The sequence below is a fragment of the Eptatretus burgeri genome, chromosome 12 (assembly GCF_056783735.1).
Source record: "Eptatretus burgeri isolate ZD-2024b chromosome 12, Ebu_testis_v1, whole genome shotgun sequence".
In the NCBI taxonomy this organism is placed as follows: domain Eukaryota; kingdom Metazoa; phylum Chordata; class Myxini; order Myxiniformes; family Myxinidae; genus Eptatretus; species Eptatretus burgeri.
The window spans coordinates 65,954,408-65,974,047 of NC_140972.1; the positions used below are offsets into that span (position 1 = coordinate 65,954,408).

Below are 19,640 nucleotides of genomic sequence, written 5' to 3' on the forward strand. Positions count from 1 at the left end.
TTCAGTGGGATACAAAACGTAAACTGTTCAGCCTGGTGGAGGTACGCGCTCTACCGAGTGCCATTCCAGTCGGTTACTTGGATGCCAATAACAATCATGGGTTTTGTCATATCTACATTGTAGTAATACAAAGAAGAGACAAGTGCAGTTTTGCATTGTTGTGAAAAGCCATGCCTGATAGTTGGCAAACAAGTTGAAACAAATAATACTAATCTCTTTTTTGCATCTGCCACATTCATTCTTAAACACTTCCCTTTTTTATTTTAATAATCAGCTAAGATCTGTTGTTAGTTTTTCTAACAATTCCAAAACAAACTGTAATGGCACTCAGCAGAGTGCACACCTTCGCTGGGCCAAACACTTTACGTTTTGTATCGCACTGAAAGGCCGGATCTGGATCCGGACCTGAACCAAAATCGAATTGGCTTGTTCTGGTCACCGAAACCACTCACATCCATCCTAGTTTTGTCAAATCTTGTCCACAACTTTTTGAGATATCGTGCTATATATCGTTTTTGGTGCCGTCTCTCAATGGTGAAGAATCACTCAGAAAAATTTCAAAGAATTCTTGCATCCAGATCTGAATCTTCACCAAAATCGAATCAATTCTTCCTTGTCATACACCCAACCTATCCATCAAGTTTCGCCTCACTCCGTCCATAACGTTTTGAGATATCGGGCGAAATATCGTTTTTAGCCCCATCACTCAATGGTGAAGAATCACTTTAAAAAAAATTTCTCGTATCCAAATCTTCACCACAATCTAATCAATTTGTCCCCATCACACACCCAACCTGTGCACCAAATTATCTGATTCTGTCCATAACTTTTTCAAAATGCAGCTGCGATTCTGATAAATATTACACATCTCTTAAAGGAATAATCAACAAGCTGCTATAAATTTGTTTTAAGCCAAACCAGATTCAAGATCACTTTGAGGAACTAGGCATGCCAGGATCAAACGTTGATCTCACCGATCAAGAATCCTGCTATATTTTTGCTGCATATTTAATTGTTCCTCCCATCATTCTTCCTTTTCAATCAGAAACTGTCACCAACCAGAGTGCGAGACATGCAATTCTGTTTGTTTGCACCACTAACCGCATTACACATAACATATAAATCACCAATGTTTCCACTCCTCCGTGCATCATCCATCGCAAACCTTATTCGTGCTGCCTGGTGTTGCAGGGTAGATGACGGCAGAATTTCCAGTTGGAGGGGCAAACACACCTGGAACAGCATTAGACCCGGGGTACATAGGTTGAGGAAGGAAAGGGTTTAAATGACCTAGTGGTGTTCCAGGTGGCACGTGTGGCAGTGTGACAGGAACGGGGCCGTGGGTGAGCCCCGTCAACGATGAGGGCACTGGCTGGAGTGGCAGTTGTCCATGAATGTGGGGGTAGAGGTGCAGTGCTGGGTGCGGTGTCAGCTTGTCTGCCAACAGTACTGCTTGCCCGCTGGGCAGTGCACTGGTGGACAGACTAGATGATAATGTGCCACCTGTCTGCTTACAGAAGTGACACTCACATGGCGGTTGCACCGGCTCCCCAGCTTGAGAACAAGGTAAACCATTTGAGTGAGATGCCAACTGAAAGAGAACAGAAGAATACTTGATTAATGGCTTGGTGAAGAATTAGTTAATGCACTTCGATTAGACAATAAACCCCAAATCGTATCCAAGCTTCCATGTCAACCGAAATCAAATTGGATGAAACAGAATATTGAGTTAGAATCCTACGCCATTATCCTGACCTCTGAGAAGTCAGCCTTGTAGTGTTCCAGGTTGCTCTTGGTATCTGAAAAGTCTGACATGACACCGCTGCTTTCAGAAAGTGTTTTTATCTCGCCGTTGATAACAGGCACGTGAAACTCCACATCCTGGGGCAACCTTTCAGCATCTTCTTCAAGTTCTTCCTCATCTTCTTCTTCATCCTCTTCATCATCATCATCATCTTCATCATCATCATCTTCTTCATCTTCATCATCTTCATCTTCTTCCTCATCTTCCTCATCTTCTTCTGAGCTGCTGCTGCAGCTACTACTTTTACTTGACTGTGGATTCACAAGTTTCAATCAGTAAACAAATTTATCAACCTCGGAGATTACCACACAATATGAAAAATGTTCCAAAAAAATTCAATTTCAATCAAGTCAGAATAAATCCCCACAAGAAGACTGAAACCATCAAATACAACCCACAAGAGTAACGAAGTAAATAAATTAATCAGTGATGAAATGACATACGAATACTGGTGATGACAGAGTGCAAAAATCAAACTTTCGAATGACTCATTGGAAACGGCATTCCCAACAAGTAGTGCTTATTGGGCCTACAAAGTATGTGAGATAATGTACACATGGCTGCACCAACCTCATCCTTGAGAGCAAGATTCTCTCCAGCACCGTTGAGTACAGGGTGCAAGCCATCAGCACTGATGCCAACCCCAGAGTCAGAGTAGTTGCAGATTGGAAAAACCTCGGAAAGGTTTTCCGTGAGCGCAATGACTTCTTCGTCCCTGGAAGAACGTGAGAATATTCATAGAAGTACAAGTGTATGCAAAGAACATACTACCACAGATGCCATCATTCTTTACTTTACGATACATTAAAAGAATTAGAATGCATTCAGACGCAAGTGCTGTCATTTTTTTTTCCAGCTACTGCAAGGAAAAAGATTCCAAAATATATTTTTCTTGTTGCGTACGGGTACAGAATCCGAAGCCTTTCTGGTGCTGGTGAAAGTATGTGATACTTACAGCTCAGTGAAGGTGAGGTGTGAGTGCTGTCGGTGTGGCGGGGGGCTGCAGGGCGCTGAGGCACAGTCAGAGCTTGACAGGGAAACACTGGGTGGACGCCCTTTCGCCACACCTTCCTGCGTGTGGATCGGGCTCAGTGGAAGCCCATTGATCGGTGGCGATTCCAAAAGGCCACATGTGAGCATGTGTGAAATGCTGCACTGGTCACACGAACACCTGAGGACAGAATGATGTACCATGTGAATGTACCACATTAATAATGTGGCTCAGGACTTGTTCATTTGTGCCGTCCAGGACTAGATTGATATGGAGACTCGTGCTGCAATATATGTGACAAGGCTTCCAAGGACTGATGGTTATGGGAATACCAACGAATCTGGTGAGAACTGAGATGACAATAAGAACTAGAACAGCACTCGGTAGAGCGCATACCTCTGCCAGGCTGAACAGTTTATGTTTTGTATCCCACTAATAGGCCGGATCTGTATCCGGACCTTAACCAAAATCTAATCGGCTTGTTGTTATCACCTGACCAACTCATCCACCAAGTTTTGTCTGAATCTGTCCACAACATTTTGAAATATCGTGCTATATATCGTTTATGGAACAATCTCTCAATGGTGAAGAATTACTGAGAAATATTTTTTTTAAAACATTGTCATCTACAGATCCGGATCTTCACCAAAGTCGAATCAATTCGTCCTTGACATACACCTAACCTGTCCCACCAGGTTTCATCTGAGTCCATCCATAACTTTTTGAGATATCCTGCTCACAGACAAACAAACAGACAGACAGACAGACAGACAGACAGACAGGGGTGAAAATATAACCTCCGTCCACCTTTGGTGGCAGAGGTAATAATGTATCCCCAACTCCTGCCATTCCTTCCTTGACTGAGGCTGATTCTTGTTTGTGGAACCTCAGGACTTTGCATTCACTCAGACAAGGTTACACTGACATGCTGGATCACATCATTAATTTGCAGGTGTATTAGCAGGAAATTGAGCGATAAGGTCTCTGTCGCAAAGCAGAATACACTTGACTTTCTTTTAAAAGGAGACTTATTTTTACCTCCACCACCGAAGGTAGAAGGAGGTTATGTTTTCACACCTCTCTGTCTGCTGTTTGTTTGTTTGTCTGCTTGCGTGCAGGATATCTCAAAAAGTTGCACATGGATTCAGATGAAATTTGGACAGGTTGGATGAGTGACAAGGACAAATTTATTTGATTTTGGTGAAGATGCGAATCCGGATCCGGATATGAGAATTATTTAGTTTTTAAAGTGATTCTTCACAATCGAGAGATTGGGCCAAAAACGATATGCACTGTATAGCATATTTCAAAAATATAGTGGACCCGATATGTTCTCGTGGATCAAGCATTACGGATCAAGCTCTACCGAATGCCCTTCTAAGTCCTTTATTCTGTGCCTTCCTTATCATGCACATTTTCATCAACTCCTTAATTTTAGAATTTGTAATTCAAATAAATTCTCATCTCATACTACACGATAATAGAGCAAAATGAAACAAAACTTAGTCGGTGAATGATGTTCTATTTACTTGTGATTGTAAAACTAAAAAAAGGCAAAGACACCTTCTATTTTTGCAACATAGCCAAGGCTCGTGGAAGGGCTAGCACAGAAAAAATATCAAATGTAACGGACAAAAACAGGATGCAAACAAGTACGCAAAACAAACAGTAGAGATGCATGGAAAAGGAGCAGTTGAGAGAGGGGAGAAACACCAACAGCAGAGTTGAAGGCCAAGACAGAGGGTGACTTGGAGAAGCAATGGGTGTGTGGAGGAATGGGGGGGGGGAGGAGAGGACGCATGGGATGCACAAGTTAGATACAGAAGGAAACTCCAAGGAGGGAAAACTGGAACTTTGGAAGGAGGGATTGGGGTAGGGTTAACGAGGGTAGAAAAGATTATGGTTTTGAATTGGGGACGATCTAAGATGGTGGTGAACAACTGTCTTGAAGACCTGGAGGGAAGAATGAGATTGAAGAGAATGTGGAAGTTGATTCCACAGCGAGAAAAAAAGAGAAACAAATGAGTGGAGGTGAGCAGTGATCCTGGATTTACGTAGTTGCACCAGAGGGGGGGTTGATGGTGGACCGTGTGTGTCCTGCAGACACCTGGGGGAGGAAAAAGCACGGAAAGAGCAAGACGACACAAGACCAGAAAGGAGGCGGTAGAAGTCCACTGATTGTTTTTTGGTACATCTAGTAGAATCGAGAATGAATCTGAGATGTTCCTGCCCAACAGACTTGATCCACTACAGTAAAGTTACCTGTGTATAAAGACCACTTTTTACTGGTCCCGAGTGTTTATTTTTAACAGGTGAGACCCTATGTCCAATCAAAAAAGGGTGTACTGAGTCACATACCCAGTGGCACGCAAACCTTACCTCTGCCTGTAGTTGCAATTGGGGCAGTCCCCCAGGGCTAACCTCGTTCCTGACAGAAGATGTTTCAGGGCCTCGGTCATTCCGACCTCAAGTCCACATTTCTTGTTGTGTAGCAACTGCCGGAGAAACGTTGAGGCAAATATTTAAAAACAAGTGAAAAAAGGAAAGTATAAAACGTACAAGTTGTATAGGTAGTCACCACTTCTTCGTTTTTATGCAGTACAAGGATAAGGGGTACCTACATTGGCTAAGGGCACGGCTGTGCCGCTGGTGCATTGCATTCTCCTGGTAAGAACAGGCATTTGGAATTTAACCATGGTGCAGGCGATAGCTCGCCCACACTTTGCAATGGACACTGTGGGGTATTTATACTCAGTGGAAAGATGCCTCATGATTATCATTCATGATCACAATCAATTTCTTCTTTTAACGACCCCAATTATTCCCATCTTTTTGTGGGGTCAGCCAGGAAAGGTTTTTGGCTCATCTTTCACAAATCTGCTGGCCAGGCCAGATGTTCAACTGAAGGTGGCAAGAATTTGTGATTTGTTCAGGGTGCCGGTGATGTCGCCAACACTTCGTGAATGACAGTGGGATCTTTAACTCCCACAAGCAAAGGCTAGCAGAAGGGGCGACAAGTTTAAGGTCCATTCGACAGAAGGTGAAATTGGTGATGCAACACCATGTTTGTGAAGCATCAATCTGACAGCTTGAAGTCGAATCAGGAATGGAACCCATACGAGACAGCTCAGAGGAAAGTATACTGCTTCTGCATCATTCTGTCAGACCATGATCACAATCAACTCAGTCATTATTTTGGGTAAGCTGGATTATGCATTAAATATTATCAATCAACCAACCAGAATTGGTCGTTAGGTTACCTGAGACAAAACCTGGCTCTTTATCGATAACAAGGCAACCACTTATTATGAGCAGCGCGAACTACAGTATGATGATTCACTTTTCTTTGTATTGTTATGGTTGTGGAAATTCACAGAACACCATTCAGGTATCCCAGAGATCAGTTATGTCGATAAGTGCGTGTTCAGATTAGATTTCCCCACCGAGGTCTAAAGGGATATATTCGTGTAACCGGGCTGTGATCTTTGGGGTAGTGTTTTTCTTTTGCTATCTTTATTTTGGACTAACCGCTTCACAACAACCACCTCCACCACCAACCGCATCTCAACAACCACAGCCACCTTCTCCACAACCGCCTTCACAACAGCCACCTTCTCCACAACTGCCTTCACAACAACCACCTTAACCACAACCACCCAACCACACCACCATCATGACCACCACAAAACGCCAGCCACGCCACCATTACGACAACCACAACCACCACAACCACCACCGCGTTTCCACCTCAGCACACGGTTGCCAGAAGCCTGGCATTCGTCGAGGGAGAACAGACGACGGCCCCCCCGCCCCCCCCCCCGACGAATAACAACTCCGCCGGCCAACGCAGGAGACTCCCAACCCTGCGAGTGGATTCTCAACACGTGCAGGAGAAAAACAAGAAGCAATAACGAATGCGGCGCAGCGGCGAGGGAACGGCCCCAATTGAGCAGGAAAACGGCTTCTTCTGCAAGTTTCCCTCGCACGCTGGGAAAGGGAGGGGGCAAGGGGGAGGGGCTATAAAAGACATGCTGATGAGAATCGTGCTCTCTCTCTCTCTGGATCGCGCACGCTAAAGCGCGCTCTCTCTCTCTCTCTCTCTCTCTCTCTCTCTCTCTCTCTCTCTCTCTCTCTCTCTCTCTCTCTCTCTCTCTCTCTCTCTCTCTCTCTCTCTCTCTCTCTCTCTCTCTCTCTGTCGTGACGAGGTCGGAGGCGCCGAGACGCCAGCAGAGGTCTGTCGTGACGAGGTCGGGAGAAGGAGGACGGGGCCCTGAGGATTCACCACACGGTCACGTTTTCCTTCCTTCTCTTTCTTTTTGGGGTTTTTGTATGAGAGATGTGGCGCCGTGTCCTTAAGTAAACCAGTTTCAGTAATTGTGCATAATAAATAGACCAACGGTTGTAGTTCTTCTTGTCGTGCTTTTGTTGATTGCATTGCTTTTGTTTGCCTTGAACAATTGCATGCGTGTTTGCCTCGCCTAATTGTATACGTGCATGCCTGCATACGTGCTATAATAATAAATGTCCTTGTGTGAATGTTGACCCGTTCGTTGCGTCCTTTCCCCTCGATTGAACTGCCATTATTAAGTTCGGGAAATTAGCTGGCTTTTTAAATAGCCAATAGAGTAATTGGATCCGGCGGGGCTTGGCGATATACACCGCTCGGCAAATCGCAAACAGAGCGAGCTGCTTAGCAGCTCATTTCCAAGCAGGTCCCGTCGAGGTGTAAATCCCTGGCATTTCTGTCTGCGCGCATAATTAGGTAAATCGACAATTCGGCGATCGGACCCTGTCGCGCGCGGACAGAATAGCTGGCTGATTTTCGGTGATTAAAAACACACCTGTAGCTGGATTTCGGCGTTGTTGCGAAAGCTGCGACTAGGTTTTCCCGTTCGGTGGGCGAGAGCAGCCGCCATTGGCTAAAAGCAGTCGCCCACACGCCAACGGGTGGGAAACCACAACAGTATTTTGATCAATATGATAATTTTTCTCTTTTTTTCAGGTGTAAAATATGTGGAATCAATTATTGGATTGAATCAATATTCTTGTTGTTGTACGACTATGCATGAGTTTGAGTGAATCTACTTGGTATGAACACACTGGCCTGGGTAGGAGTTTCCCACGATCAGTCTGGTTGCTCTGATAAACTGTGTTAACCCACCAGTGCAGCTACATGCCAAATGTGAAGAAATTGCAATAATGTGCACAGGGCACTGAAACCAATTTCTTGAGGTATAATCATAAAATTAAAGGATGTGCTGTGATCCACTAGGGTGACAAACAGGCAAGAAGATGGCCAGAGACTTAAGATAAATGAGCCATTTGTCTGTCAGTTTCCTCAAACAGACCTCACACTGGAGGCTGAGGGAGCCAACTCTGTTCATCATGTGGAAAAGCTATTCTTGTTGCTCCTACTCCTCATCTGCCAAGTCGTGAGTCACAATCAGATGAGAACAGTGAAGATCAGCTGTTGACTATACACCCATGGGCATTTCTGTCTTAAATCAATCCATTGAAGTGTTACCGGTCGAGGTCAGAAGGTTAGCCCGAAAGGACGAGTGTGCAAAATACGGCCCGGGAGCCGGATCCGGCCCGTATATTACTTCGGTCTGGGCCGCTATTACTCTCAGACCAAACTATATTCTTCCGTCCTAAAAACAAAAACCAGGTCGTTTTGATCAAGATATTATTTAAACACAGTCGAAGCGATAACATTTGGGGGACTTTTAATTAACTTTATCGGCGAAAGTTGTAGAGCAGGAAAACAATGCAATGTCTGCATGCAGGGTGCAGGTCTATGATCATATTGCTAATTATAGCAGCCAATGGTTTAGCACCGGAGTCACGCAAAAATTTGCTCGAGTATATAGTTTTCAGTTTTGCAGGAATTTGCATTTGTCGCACTTCAGGAGAGGAATACAAACATGAGTTTATCGAAGAAGAGAAAATTAGACGCTGAATGCCGATTGTTTAACAAGGAGCGAACTTCAAACTACTTCAGAACGCATGTCGCAGGGAAAGCAGTGTGCATCGTTTGCAAAGAAAGTGTCGCCGTATTGGAAGAATAAAACTTGAACCGACACTTCGAGAGCAAACATGCAGCAAAATATAAGGACAAGTCGGATGAAGAAAAAGCCAGACAATCACATGACATGGTTGCTTGAATGAAAAAAAGCGCAAAGTTCCTGAAAAGGATTCCTTTCTATTTTGTTTTCCAAATGGGAATATTTAATTAAATTTATTGTTTTGTGTTTTTTATTTATTTTAGTTTGTAGTGTTCATGCCCGTGAACACATGAGGGGACTCGGGTAAAGCTTTCATTCACCCTCGCTGAAGGAGAGGGTGTTGCGTTTGGGTCCTTTTGTTTGTCTGTTTGTCCACACAGAACTTTCGTGTTTTCCTCCGCAATCGCTCGTCGGATTGAAATGAAATTTTCATCATACGTGCGACTATTCATATAGGATGTTTTAAATCATAATTATGATGTCAGAGGTCATGTGGTATGGCAGGCATGTTGGAAAAACGGGAAAAAAATTCGCTCTATCTCTGAAACTGCACCAAGGAAAAAAATTGAAACTTCACACAAGGCAAGTACTCCTCATGGGGAATAAGTGTTTTTTATGATGTCATAGGTGCCTTCATTATGACGTCATAATTGCATATGTAGAACGCGACATCTGATCAGTATGAACATTTTTTGAGTGTCATCTATGGATAAAATGGTAAACAAAAAAAAATGACATCATTGATCACGTGATTCGGCAGCCATATTGTTTTTTTTAAACCTCAAAAATATTCTTTGAAGTGGCTGAACACATTGAGGCAAAACGTTACACATATGACTATCCATCCATGAGGAACAAAACGTTCACACATATGATGTCATTGGTCACATGGTTTGGCAGCCATATTGGATTTACCCTAAAACCCATAAAAATCTTCTCCAGAACGGCTAGACAGATCGAGGGGAAACCACACAAATGCTCCCCAAGCCTTGGGTGTACAAGTTTGTTCAGGAATAATTGATAGGTCACACGGTTTGGCAGCCATATTGGATTGAAGAAAAATATTAATGTTTTCTCTGGAACAGCTTAATCAATCGACATGAAACTTCACAATTATGAGCTTCTGGTGATGGGGAATACATGTTTTAAATTTCAACTTGGATGGACACATAGCCTGGCAGCCAGAATTTCTTTTTTTCTATTTGATTTTTTTCAAAGAGGCTCACTTGGCTGGTGGGTTTGAGAATAGAGGAGTAGCAGCTGAAATGTGAATGCTATCCAGGTTCCTCCTGATGACTTCATCTTTGCTTTTTGCTTGTTTGGCTTCCTTCTGATGACTCCAATGGAGGACTGTACCTATTTGGTCTTCCATTTGATTTGGATTTAATTAATTTTAATCCCATTCTAAATTTAATTGAATAATAATAATAAAAAACGTCAGGGGTCAGGGTTCGGTGTCCGATCAAAGCAGGGTTGCATCAAAGCTTTACGTCTTGGTACCCGTTCCTCACTGCCAGTAGTTATAAAGCGGTATTTCTTATTATGTCCCTTATTAATTATGTAACACCAGTACACGAATGCCACACAAAATACACCACATAAAACAAGTTCTGTCGAGGGTCTGCAATCTCTGATTGCTCTTTCTAGTTTCGTATTGTTATCCGTCTCATTCTGTAATAAATCCGGCCCGCAGACTAGAAAAATCAAATCCCCAATCTCATCTCTGGTTGCTTTCGGATATGCACGTGTGCAAGCATGCACGCACGCACACAGTGTGTGACAGACACATAATTAAAGAGTATGTTGCATGGGTATTTTTGTTCACTTTTACTTTAACAGACATTTGGACAATCTGGCAAACACAAACTCAACTAGAAGAGCACTTGGTAGAGCGCATACCTCTGCCATGTAATACCTGACCCATGAGAATATATCATTTTTGGTCCCATCTCTCAATGGTGAAGAATCACTTTTAAAATTAAATAATATTTGTATCCAGATCCAGATTCAGATCTTCACCAAAATTTAATCAATTCTTCCTTGTCACACATCCAACATGTCTCCCAAGAATCATCAGAATCCATCCACAACTTTTTGAGATATCATGCTATGTATCATTTTTAGCCCAATACCTCAATGGTGAAGAATCACGTAAAAAAATTCTGGGAGCTGGATCCGGATCCGGATCTTTGCCAAAATCTAATCAGTTCATCCTCGTCACACACCCAACCTGTCCACAAAAGTTCATCTGGATCCGTCCACAACTTTTTGAGATATCTTGCACACAAACAGACAAACAAACGGACAGCGAGGGGTGAAAACATAACCTCCTTCATCTTCGGTGGCAGAGGTAATCATCACTTCTCTGTGATTATCATGCAAAAATGTCTTAACACATTAAACTGCAATGGTACTAACTGTTCATGCATCATTAGTTTGATAATTATTTCGATGGTGAGGAAATTTTTGTAACAAAACAGATTTGCGGCCTGTGAAGACGTACCAAAATTATTTTGTGGAGACAGACAGAGAGAAACAAGCCGGTAGGCGACAAGGGATTCGCTAGGTTCGAAGTGCTGGATACGATGCTTTTCATTCTGACCGATCCACTGACGAAGATTCATTGCCAAGACGTATTGGTTAACATACAATTGTTCCTCTGCCAGGCAAGATTTTTCCTATTGCTTATTGTGCCAACTGGCACTCCTCATAAAAAATGATGGTAAATGGACACCCTATTTTTGAAGGACTACCATTTGAAAAATAATCGGTTTGCTGGTTTGTGCTGTGGAGCCTCGCGTTGCAGACACACACACACACACACACACACACACACACACACACACACACACACACACACACACACACACACACACACACACACACACACACACACACACACACACACACACAAAACCTGATAAACTTCTCTCAATGCACTTGTTTGACCACACCTCCTGAGCCACACAATATTTTTCATAAGCCATGCCCACTTTTCTACGCCACTCCCACTTTAAATAATAAATAAATGGAGGTGGTGTGTGGGTGGGGAATCGTTTTCGGTAGATAAATAAATAATTAAAGGTGGTGTGTGGATCGTGGAATCGTTTTCGGTAGATAAATAAATAATGAAAGGTGGTGTGTGGGTGGGGAATCGTTTTCGGTAAATAAATAGATAATTAAAGGTGGTGTGTGGGTCATGGAATTGTTTTCGGTAAATAAATAAATAGTTGGAGGTGGTGTGTGGGTGGGGAATCGTTTTCGGTAAATAAATACATTATCGGTTTGCTGGTTTGTGCTGTGGAGCCTCGCGTTGCAGACACACACACACACACACACACACACACACACACACACACACACACACACACACACACACACACACACACACACACGGAAAACCTGATAAACTTCTATCAATGCTCTTGGTTGACCACACCTCCTGAGCCACACAATATTTTTCATCAACCACGTCCACTTTCCCTAAGCTACGCCCACTTTCCTAAGCCCCTCATAAAAATGACGGTGAATCGACACCCGATTTTTGAAGGACTACCATTTGAAAAATAAAACCTCAATCAAAAATCGGCTCGAGTAACATTTTCTAAATATCTCGGTGTTTAATTCTGAAGTCTCGCTTCTCTACATTCAAAACTGAAGGACAAGTATTGAAAATACTGTACGCGGTTTTTCGGCCACTGCACAGCAACGGGTGGTTGCTAGGCAACGAAATTCAAATGCACACATTCCCAACAAATACTGCACACGTTGGCAAAGTTTCATCAAAATCGGTCTGCTGGTTTGTGCTGTGGAGCCTCGCGTTGAAGACACACACACACACACACAGACAGACAGACGGATAACCCGACAATAAGGGATATCTAGCATATATATATATATATATATATATATATATATATATATATATATATATATATATATATATATATATATATATATATATATTGTTGTGGTTGAGGAAATTCGCAAACCACCATTCAGGTCCCGTAGGTGAGATATCTCTGTAAGTACATGTGTAGTTAGCCCAAACCCATTGTTTAGAGGGAATAAATGTGATTCATTCGGGCTGCGACCCTTTAAGATAGCCGTTTTTCTGTTCTATCTTTATTTTGAACCAACCACGTCTCAACCGCCATCACACAAAAACCACCAACCGCAACGCCGCTTCACAACAATAACAACGCCAACAGCCACGGCCTTTACCTTCACAACTCGCTCTCGCAACCATCGCATCACCGCCATTCCAAGCGTCACCGTAGCCAGGGACCACCACTTTAAACCCTCCACCACCTTCGCCTCTCCTTCTGCGGCCATTCCCGCACCACTTGTGAACGCCGAGCGTCCTGGCCTCGTGCGGGACGCGCGCTGAGCCGCGGGTGCAAAAAGCGGCCTTTCCGAGGAAAAGTCGGATCAGGAATGATACACGCCCACTTCCGATCCGTCCAATCATTAAGCGCGGGGCGATTTGGTCCCGCCTCCAGGCGCGTCGGAGTAGAATCGATATATGCAAATTCGAGGATCAGGGGAGGTTCACGCTCACTTTTCCTCCATCCAATGGGCAAGCGTGGCTCCGCCCCGAGCTCATCCTGATCCGGAAATTTGCATATGGGTTCTCCTGCCGCACTATAAAGCGCCGAGCGCAGGGCGAATTCAGTCAGTTTAGTTTTGGGTCGGAAGCAGTTGGAGGCAGTCGCAGTTTTGGGCTCGGGCGAGTTGGAGAGGTGTGGCGGCGGCGGAGTGTGGCAGCAGCAGTCAAGACGGGTCTGGAGGAGAGTCGGAGTCTGTCGCGGAGCTGCAGAGAGGGGAAGCCGGGAACGCGGTCGAGGTCGCAGTGGAGTCGCTCGTCGCGGGACCCAAGCAAGCCAGCTATCCTCTTTCCCCAGAGCATCAACAACGCCCCCTGTTCCCCCCAGCGCTGAGATAGCGCGAAAAGGGGCCCCGTTCCCACCCCATTCCAAGCAGTGCCAACGAAACCCGCGGAGGAGCGCGGAGTCGGGGCACCACCGCGACATTTGCGGCTCATCACAAGACGGGTAGGCTCCACGCGGTCTCGGCCCACAGCCCCGTCTGTCCCCTTGTCGTTGAGGGTGGCCCTTTCTTTTGCTTTTGAGTATATGTGTTGTCGGCGCCGTCTGTAAAGTAAAACTGTGTAAGTGTTGCCGTGTGCTCGCATAGTCGGTAGTAGATCTGCATTGTTGTGTTCCTTTTGTTGCAATTGCTTTTGGTGCATAATTGTTGTAATTGTATATGTGTGCTTTCCGTGTGCGGCGGAATAAATGTCCCTCATGTTGAACTGTTTTTCCCGTTTCGCTTCGTCTTTTCTTTAATTGAATCTCCATCTTACTTCACGTAAAGGGTTGGTAGTGGGCTAAATACGCCCGATAATTAATTGGAACCGTCGAGGCCGACGATAACACCGCTCAGTTATCCCGATAGTACGGAACGGGTCGCTTAAAGTGGCCCGTGTCCGAAGTCGACCTGCGGCGAGGTGCGATCGCCCGGTCTACCCTCCGTGTGGGTACTCAGATAGGTCGAATTTGGCGAACAACCCTATCCCACGCGGGGGGGCGATTGGCACGATCGTGGTGAGGCCGAAAGGCCCACCCGTGACTAGTTCCCGGCGTTAGTCCGAGAGGGTCACGACGAAATTGTCCGTCCGGTGGGCGACGTGCCGCGATTCGAGTTACGTGGCCGCTCGCACGCCGGCGGGCGCGAATTCGCGACTATATATATATATATATATATATATATATATATATATATATATATATATATATATATATATATATATATATACATATACATATATATATATACATATATATACATATATACATATATATATATATATATATATATATATATATATATATATATATCTCGAATCCAATAGAGAGATCGAGAGATAGAAAGTAAAATTCAGAACAAAAATTTGGGGAGCTACCACCAATAGATAACCATCAGGAAACAGCAAAAACTGAGAGACTTAAAAGAAGTAATTGAACAGCTGAAGATGTGTCAAAACTCAAAACATATAACTTTTACTGCAAAATATTCCTCACAAAGAACTGTAGCATTATGTGGATGGTGGGTGAATTTGAAACCTCAAATTTTATGGTAAGAGCAAACAAGTAACTTGGCCAAGAGAAACGAGTTCCACACACACAAAATCCAAATTCTGGAAGGATGCTACCCCAGTAAAGAGCTGACTTGGTCAAAACAATAATGAAATAGACGAGCACAGTTTCACCTGCAGAGTGAAGTTGCTACTTGTGGAAATGTGTGAATGGTAGAAGTAGCCAAAGTGACGAGTGGAGGAAGACATTGTAAATTACATTTTAAAGCCTTTCATAAGAGATCACTAAAATCTTGGGTAACAGGTGATACAGGAGCACTGAAAACCATCACGTTGAAAAGAGAATCACTGAAGCTCTTATGTCATGAGTCTCCACAACCTAGTCACTGAATTCAACCCCAATTATTTTTGAGGTCAACATAGGCCAAAAGGTCAACATAGACCGAAGCTTTTAAAATTGCAAATTTTCATCCGATTGATTTGAAATTTAAATAAGATTTGCATCATCCAAATAGGTGTTTGAATGAGCCAAGGAAAGCAGACCAGGTATAGACTTGCAAAAGATTACTGACAAAGAGCAAGCCATTCTTCTTCTCCTCCTCTTCCCTTTCTAAGGGGTGAGGTCCAATGGCACCACAGTTCTGCCCTGCCTTGACCATCATCCTCCTCCAATGCCCTCTGTTCTCAGTCAACTCTCTCCACTCTCCAACCACCCCGACCTTATAGATATCCATCCTCACACAATCGTCCCTTCTCGACCGTGGTCTACCTCTTTTCCTCCTACCTTAACTTCTTCAATCTATGTGCTCTCTTTACCATTCTCTCTTCCCCCATCTATACCAAGTATCCAAGCGCATCTCAGCTGGCATTTAACCAATCTCCCCATCTAACTCATATGCACACCAATTTCCTCCCTCAGTTCATCCATCCTCACAACTCCCACAATCCTCCTGACCCAGTTGTTCTCACAAACCTGCAGCACCTGTTGTTGTCTATCTGTCAATGCCACCGCCTCCAGACCGTAAAGGTAGGCCAGCATTACACATGACATCAGAACCTTCGCTTTCAATTTTCTTGACATCTTTCTGTCTGCCATTACACCCTCCACCATCCTCCATACATTCTCACCCACCTCAATCCTCCTCTGCACCTCTGCCTCGGACTTACTATCCGCAGTCACCGTTCCTCACAGATACTCAAACCTATTTCCCTGCCTGATCTCCTTCCCCTCTAACCTGATATTCATATATTTTCTCTGCTGCCTGACCGACATCACGTCAGTTTTCTCCATACTCATCTTCAGCCCATGCTTCCCAAATGCCTCCTTCCACTCCCCCAGTACTTCCTGCATCTGCTCTCCACCACAACAGCCAGATCATCTCAATACAGCATCCTCCCCATACTACCCCTCAAGCTCACCTTCCTGCTTACCAGCTCCATCACAATGATAAACATGAGTGGGCTGAGAGCCCTTCCATGCCTCAAACCAATGTTCACGCTGAACTCTTCAGATATCCCAGGATCAAGCAAGACTTTTCCTTTCGTTCCAGTGTACATCCCTTCCACCAATCTAACTTCTGCTTCCGGCACTCCCATCCATCTCAGTGTCGCCATCACCATCTCTCGGGACAGTGTCATAGGCCTTCTCCAGGTCCACAAATCCCAATGCCATTTCAACTTGCACCTCCAACCTCTTCTCCACCACCTGTCTCAGCATGAACATCCCATTTGTCGTGTCCCTACCCTTGCTGCTCTTGCCTGATCTCCATCTCCACCCTCTTCCTTATCCTCCCATCCAGAATCCTTTCCAGCAACTTCATTACATGACTGAGGCGCGTAATGCCCCTGCACTTCCCCAGATCTTGAACATCGCCCTTCCCTTCCATATCAACACAATTAACCCGATCCTGCAATCCTCCAGAATTGAACAATCTTTCATACATATTGTTGCGGTTCTTGGAACCGCATGAATACAACAGATAGGTGTCCCAGGACAGTTATTCCATTATTATACGTGTATATAGTCCCCTTCCGTTTGTTTAGCGGGACAACAAGGCTGGGTGTGCGCTGCCGCTCGCCACAGGGCGAATCCCCCTTACCTGTGGCTAATATTTTAAACCACCCATTAGCCACTGTGGCTAATCCATGTTTTAGTGATTTTTTTTTTTTTTTTACCAGTTTTAGACTAATTTTGGGTGATTTTAGCACAACCTTCGTTGAGACGGCCAAGACAGCCGCCATTTTGTGTGTTTTGATTACGGGAATCACGCGTGATTTCGTACAAGCTTATATATACTAACTTTAGTAGTTTTAAACTAGTTTCTAGTAAAAAAAAAATAGTAATAAAAAAAAAAAAAATCGACCGAAATTACGCATGATTCCCATGATTCTTGTCTCAAAATTTTATTTTAATTTTTTCGAAAAAAATTTTTTTTTTCCGGAATGATTCGGTATGATTCAGCGCTACTCGGCGCTACATGCTTCGTTGGGTCAGTGGTTGCCAGGTGAGTTTTGACACAATCAGTAGTAGTACCTGTAGTAGGACGAGTTTGTTTGTATGAGTGAGTTTGATGGGTGACTTTGGTTGGATGAGTGAAGTTGTTGGGTGAGATTGGTTGGATGAGCGAGTTTGATGTGTGAGATTGGTTGGATGAGTGAGTTTGATGTGTGAGATTGGTTGGAAGTGCGAGTTTGATGTGTGAGATTGGTTGGATGAGTGAGTTTGATGTGTGAGATTGGTTGGATGAGTGAAGTTGTTGGTGATATTGGTTGGATGAGCGAGTTTGACTGGCATGAGGTTGGTCCAATCCTGGTCCACAACCACCTCCATCCCCCACTACCACCTACTAAAAAAGGCACAACGACCATACCCCACCCCCCCCCCCCCACACACACACACACACACACACACCATCACCACCACCACCATCCCTCACAATCACCACCTCCCCTGATGGTCGTTCATTCAACCAATCTCACACGTCAAACTCACTCATCCAACCAATCTGAACAATCCAACTCACACATCCACCTTAAAATTAACTTATTTCATATTGCTAAAACAACAATTTTTGAATAAAATATGTGGCTATTTCCTTTCTCCTGTGGCTCATCATTCTAAACCTGGATAAGCCACAGTGGCTAATTCCTTTTGAAAGCCAGAGCACACCCAGCAAGGGAGTGCGTTGCGATGATATAATAGTTAGGGTTGCTTCAATCATTTTTTCCTTCATTTCATCCCCACTCTTCTTCTTTTCTGATTATTCCTGAGGTAAATCAGCCACGTGCACCTTCGCTGTAAGGTGGGGCCTTGCGGAGGCCAGCGCGTGCGGCGCCGCGGTGGGGAAACTGCAGCGCCGAGTCATGTAGTGTGCTAGTTGGTGCTGGACTATTGACTCGAGCTTTCGATGGTCTGGGGAGAATTGCCGATTGCATTGGAAAGGCATGCAAGTAAATACCTCTTAAGAGGCTGCCGAATGGTGTTTTTCACGGCACGGGAAACATGGCCAGCACGACGCCCACGCTTCGCAAGACACGTACGGAGGCCAATAAAGCCGACCCCATACCATGTTGGGCAGGATACGAGTGTGCGGGTAGAAGCAGCTTGTTCTTTTTTTAACCTCAATACCCAACACATATTGGTGTTCGCCCCGCACACACGCTAGTGGAGTCATGTGAACACGAGCGCTGGCCAGGTGCGTAATGGCGGAACCACGCGCACTGTATGGAATGTCCTTGAAAGCAGACACGTACGCCGCTCTTGAAACGTACATGGATTTATCCATGGCGATGTACCTTTGGTCCTCGCTGGCAGCGGTGGATTCTCCACGGATGGTGAACATCTTTTCGTCTCCGCGGCCAGCGAGGCTGCAATCGAACCAGGGAATGCACAGTGCGGGCCACGTTGGAGTGCACAGAACGAGCGCGTTAACCGATGCTGGTCAAACACCCGAGCGGGCATGCGGGACCCTCGACCGGTCGCCCGGGGGTTTTTGCGGGGTGATTCGCGTGCTGGTTTCGGTGTGGGCGGTTCAGTGTTGCCGCTGTTTGGGAAGGCCTTGCCGAAAGCGAAGTGAGGCGGTTTCCAGTCCAAGCTGGCGGGCCACGTGAGGGGTCGGGGCCAATCGGGTGATGACATTTGGATTTGGCATGGGCCCTCCCTCCGAGCTGCGGGCCCTATAAAGGTCGGGGCAGTCCCTCTTTCCTGCAACTCGTCTCCACCCACGCCTCACCTCGTCGACACCGCCACGACCCTCCTCCTGCTCCTCGTCTCCACCCACACCACGTCGACCCCACCAGCCTACCTGATCCCACCTACTACTCCACCCTCGCCCTCTGGACTCCGCCCCTTCTCCACTCAAGCTCCTCCTTTAGGAACACAGTCTCCACACGTGCGGCTTGGTCCAGAGACAATGCGCCCACTGTTGGGTACCACACCCCAGAGCATCCCCCCCCTCGGAAACGTATTGGTGGCACGTCGTGCTATCGGGCGTACAGGTACCGATATCATAGCTTCAACTCCCCCCCCCCCCCTCCCTGGTTGCAAAACTCCCTCTTCATCAGGTTTTGTGTGTGTGTGTGTGTGTGTGTGTGTGTGTGTGTGTGTGTGTGTGTGCGTGCGTGCGTGCGTGCGTGCGTGCGTGCGTTGGCGCCTGTCTGCTTAAGTAAGACTGCAGAAGATTGTTATTATTATTGTTATTATTTTCGCGTTAAGTCTACTCTGTGTCCCCTTTTGTAAGTTGC

General features: G+C 45.1%; 1 protein-coding gene across 4 annotated transcripts in view; it reads right to left on the reverse strand.

Annotated features, from left to right (window-relative positions):
* The window catches only part of FAM193A (family with sequence similarity 193 member A), a 169,241-nt gene that overhangs the window by 41,507 nt on the left and 108,094 nt on the right, over positions 1-19,640 (reverse strand). For all 4 annotated transcript variants that reach the window (XM_085848318.1, XM_085848317.1, XM_085848316.1 and 1 more), the window contains 5 exons: positions 5,175-5,290; positions 2,760-2,975; positions 2,375-2,519; positions 1,756-2,055; positions 1,166-1,591 (listed from right to left, as the gene is read on the reverse strand). In XM_085848318.1, coding sequence (XP_085704444.1) covers positions 1,166-1,591; positions 1,756-2,055; positions 2,375-2,519; positions 2,760-2,975; positions 5,175-5,290 — 1,203 coding nt within the window. The remainder of the gene's footprint in view (positions 1-1,165; positions 1,592-1,755; positions 2,056-2,374; positions 2,520-2,759; positions 2,976-5,174; positions 5,291-19,640) is intronic.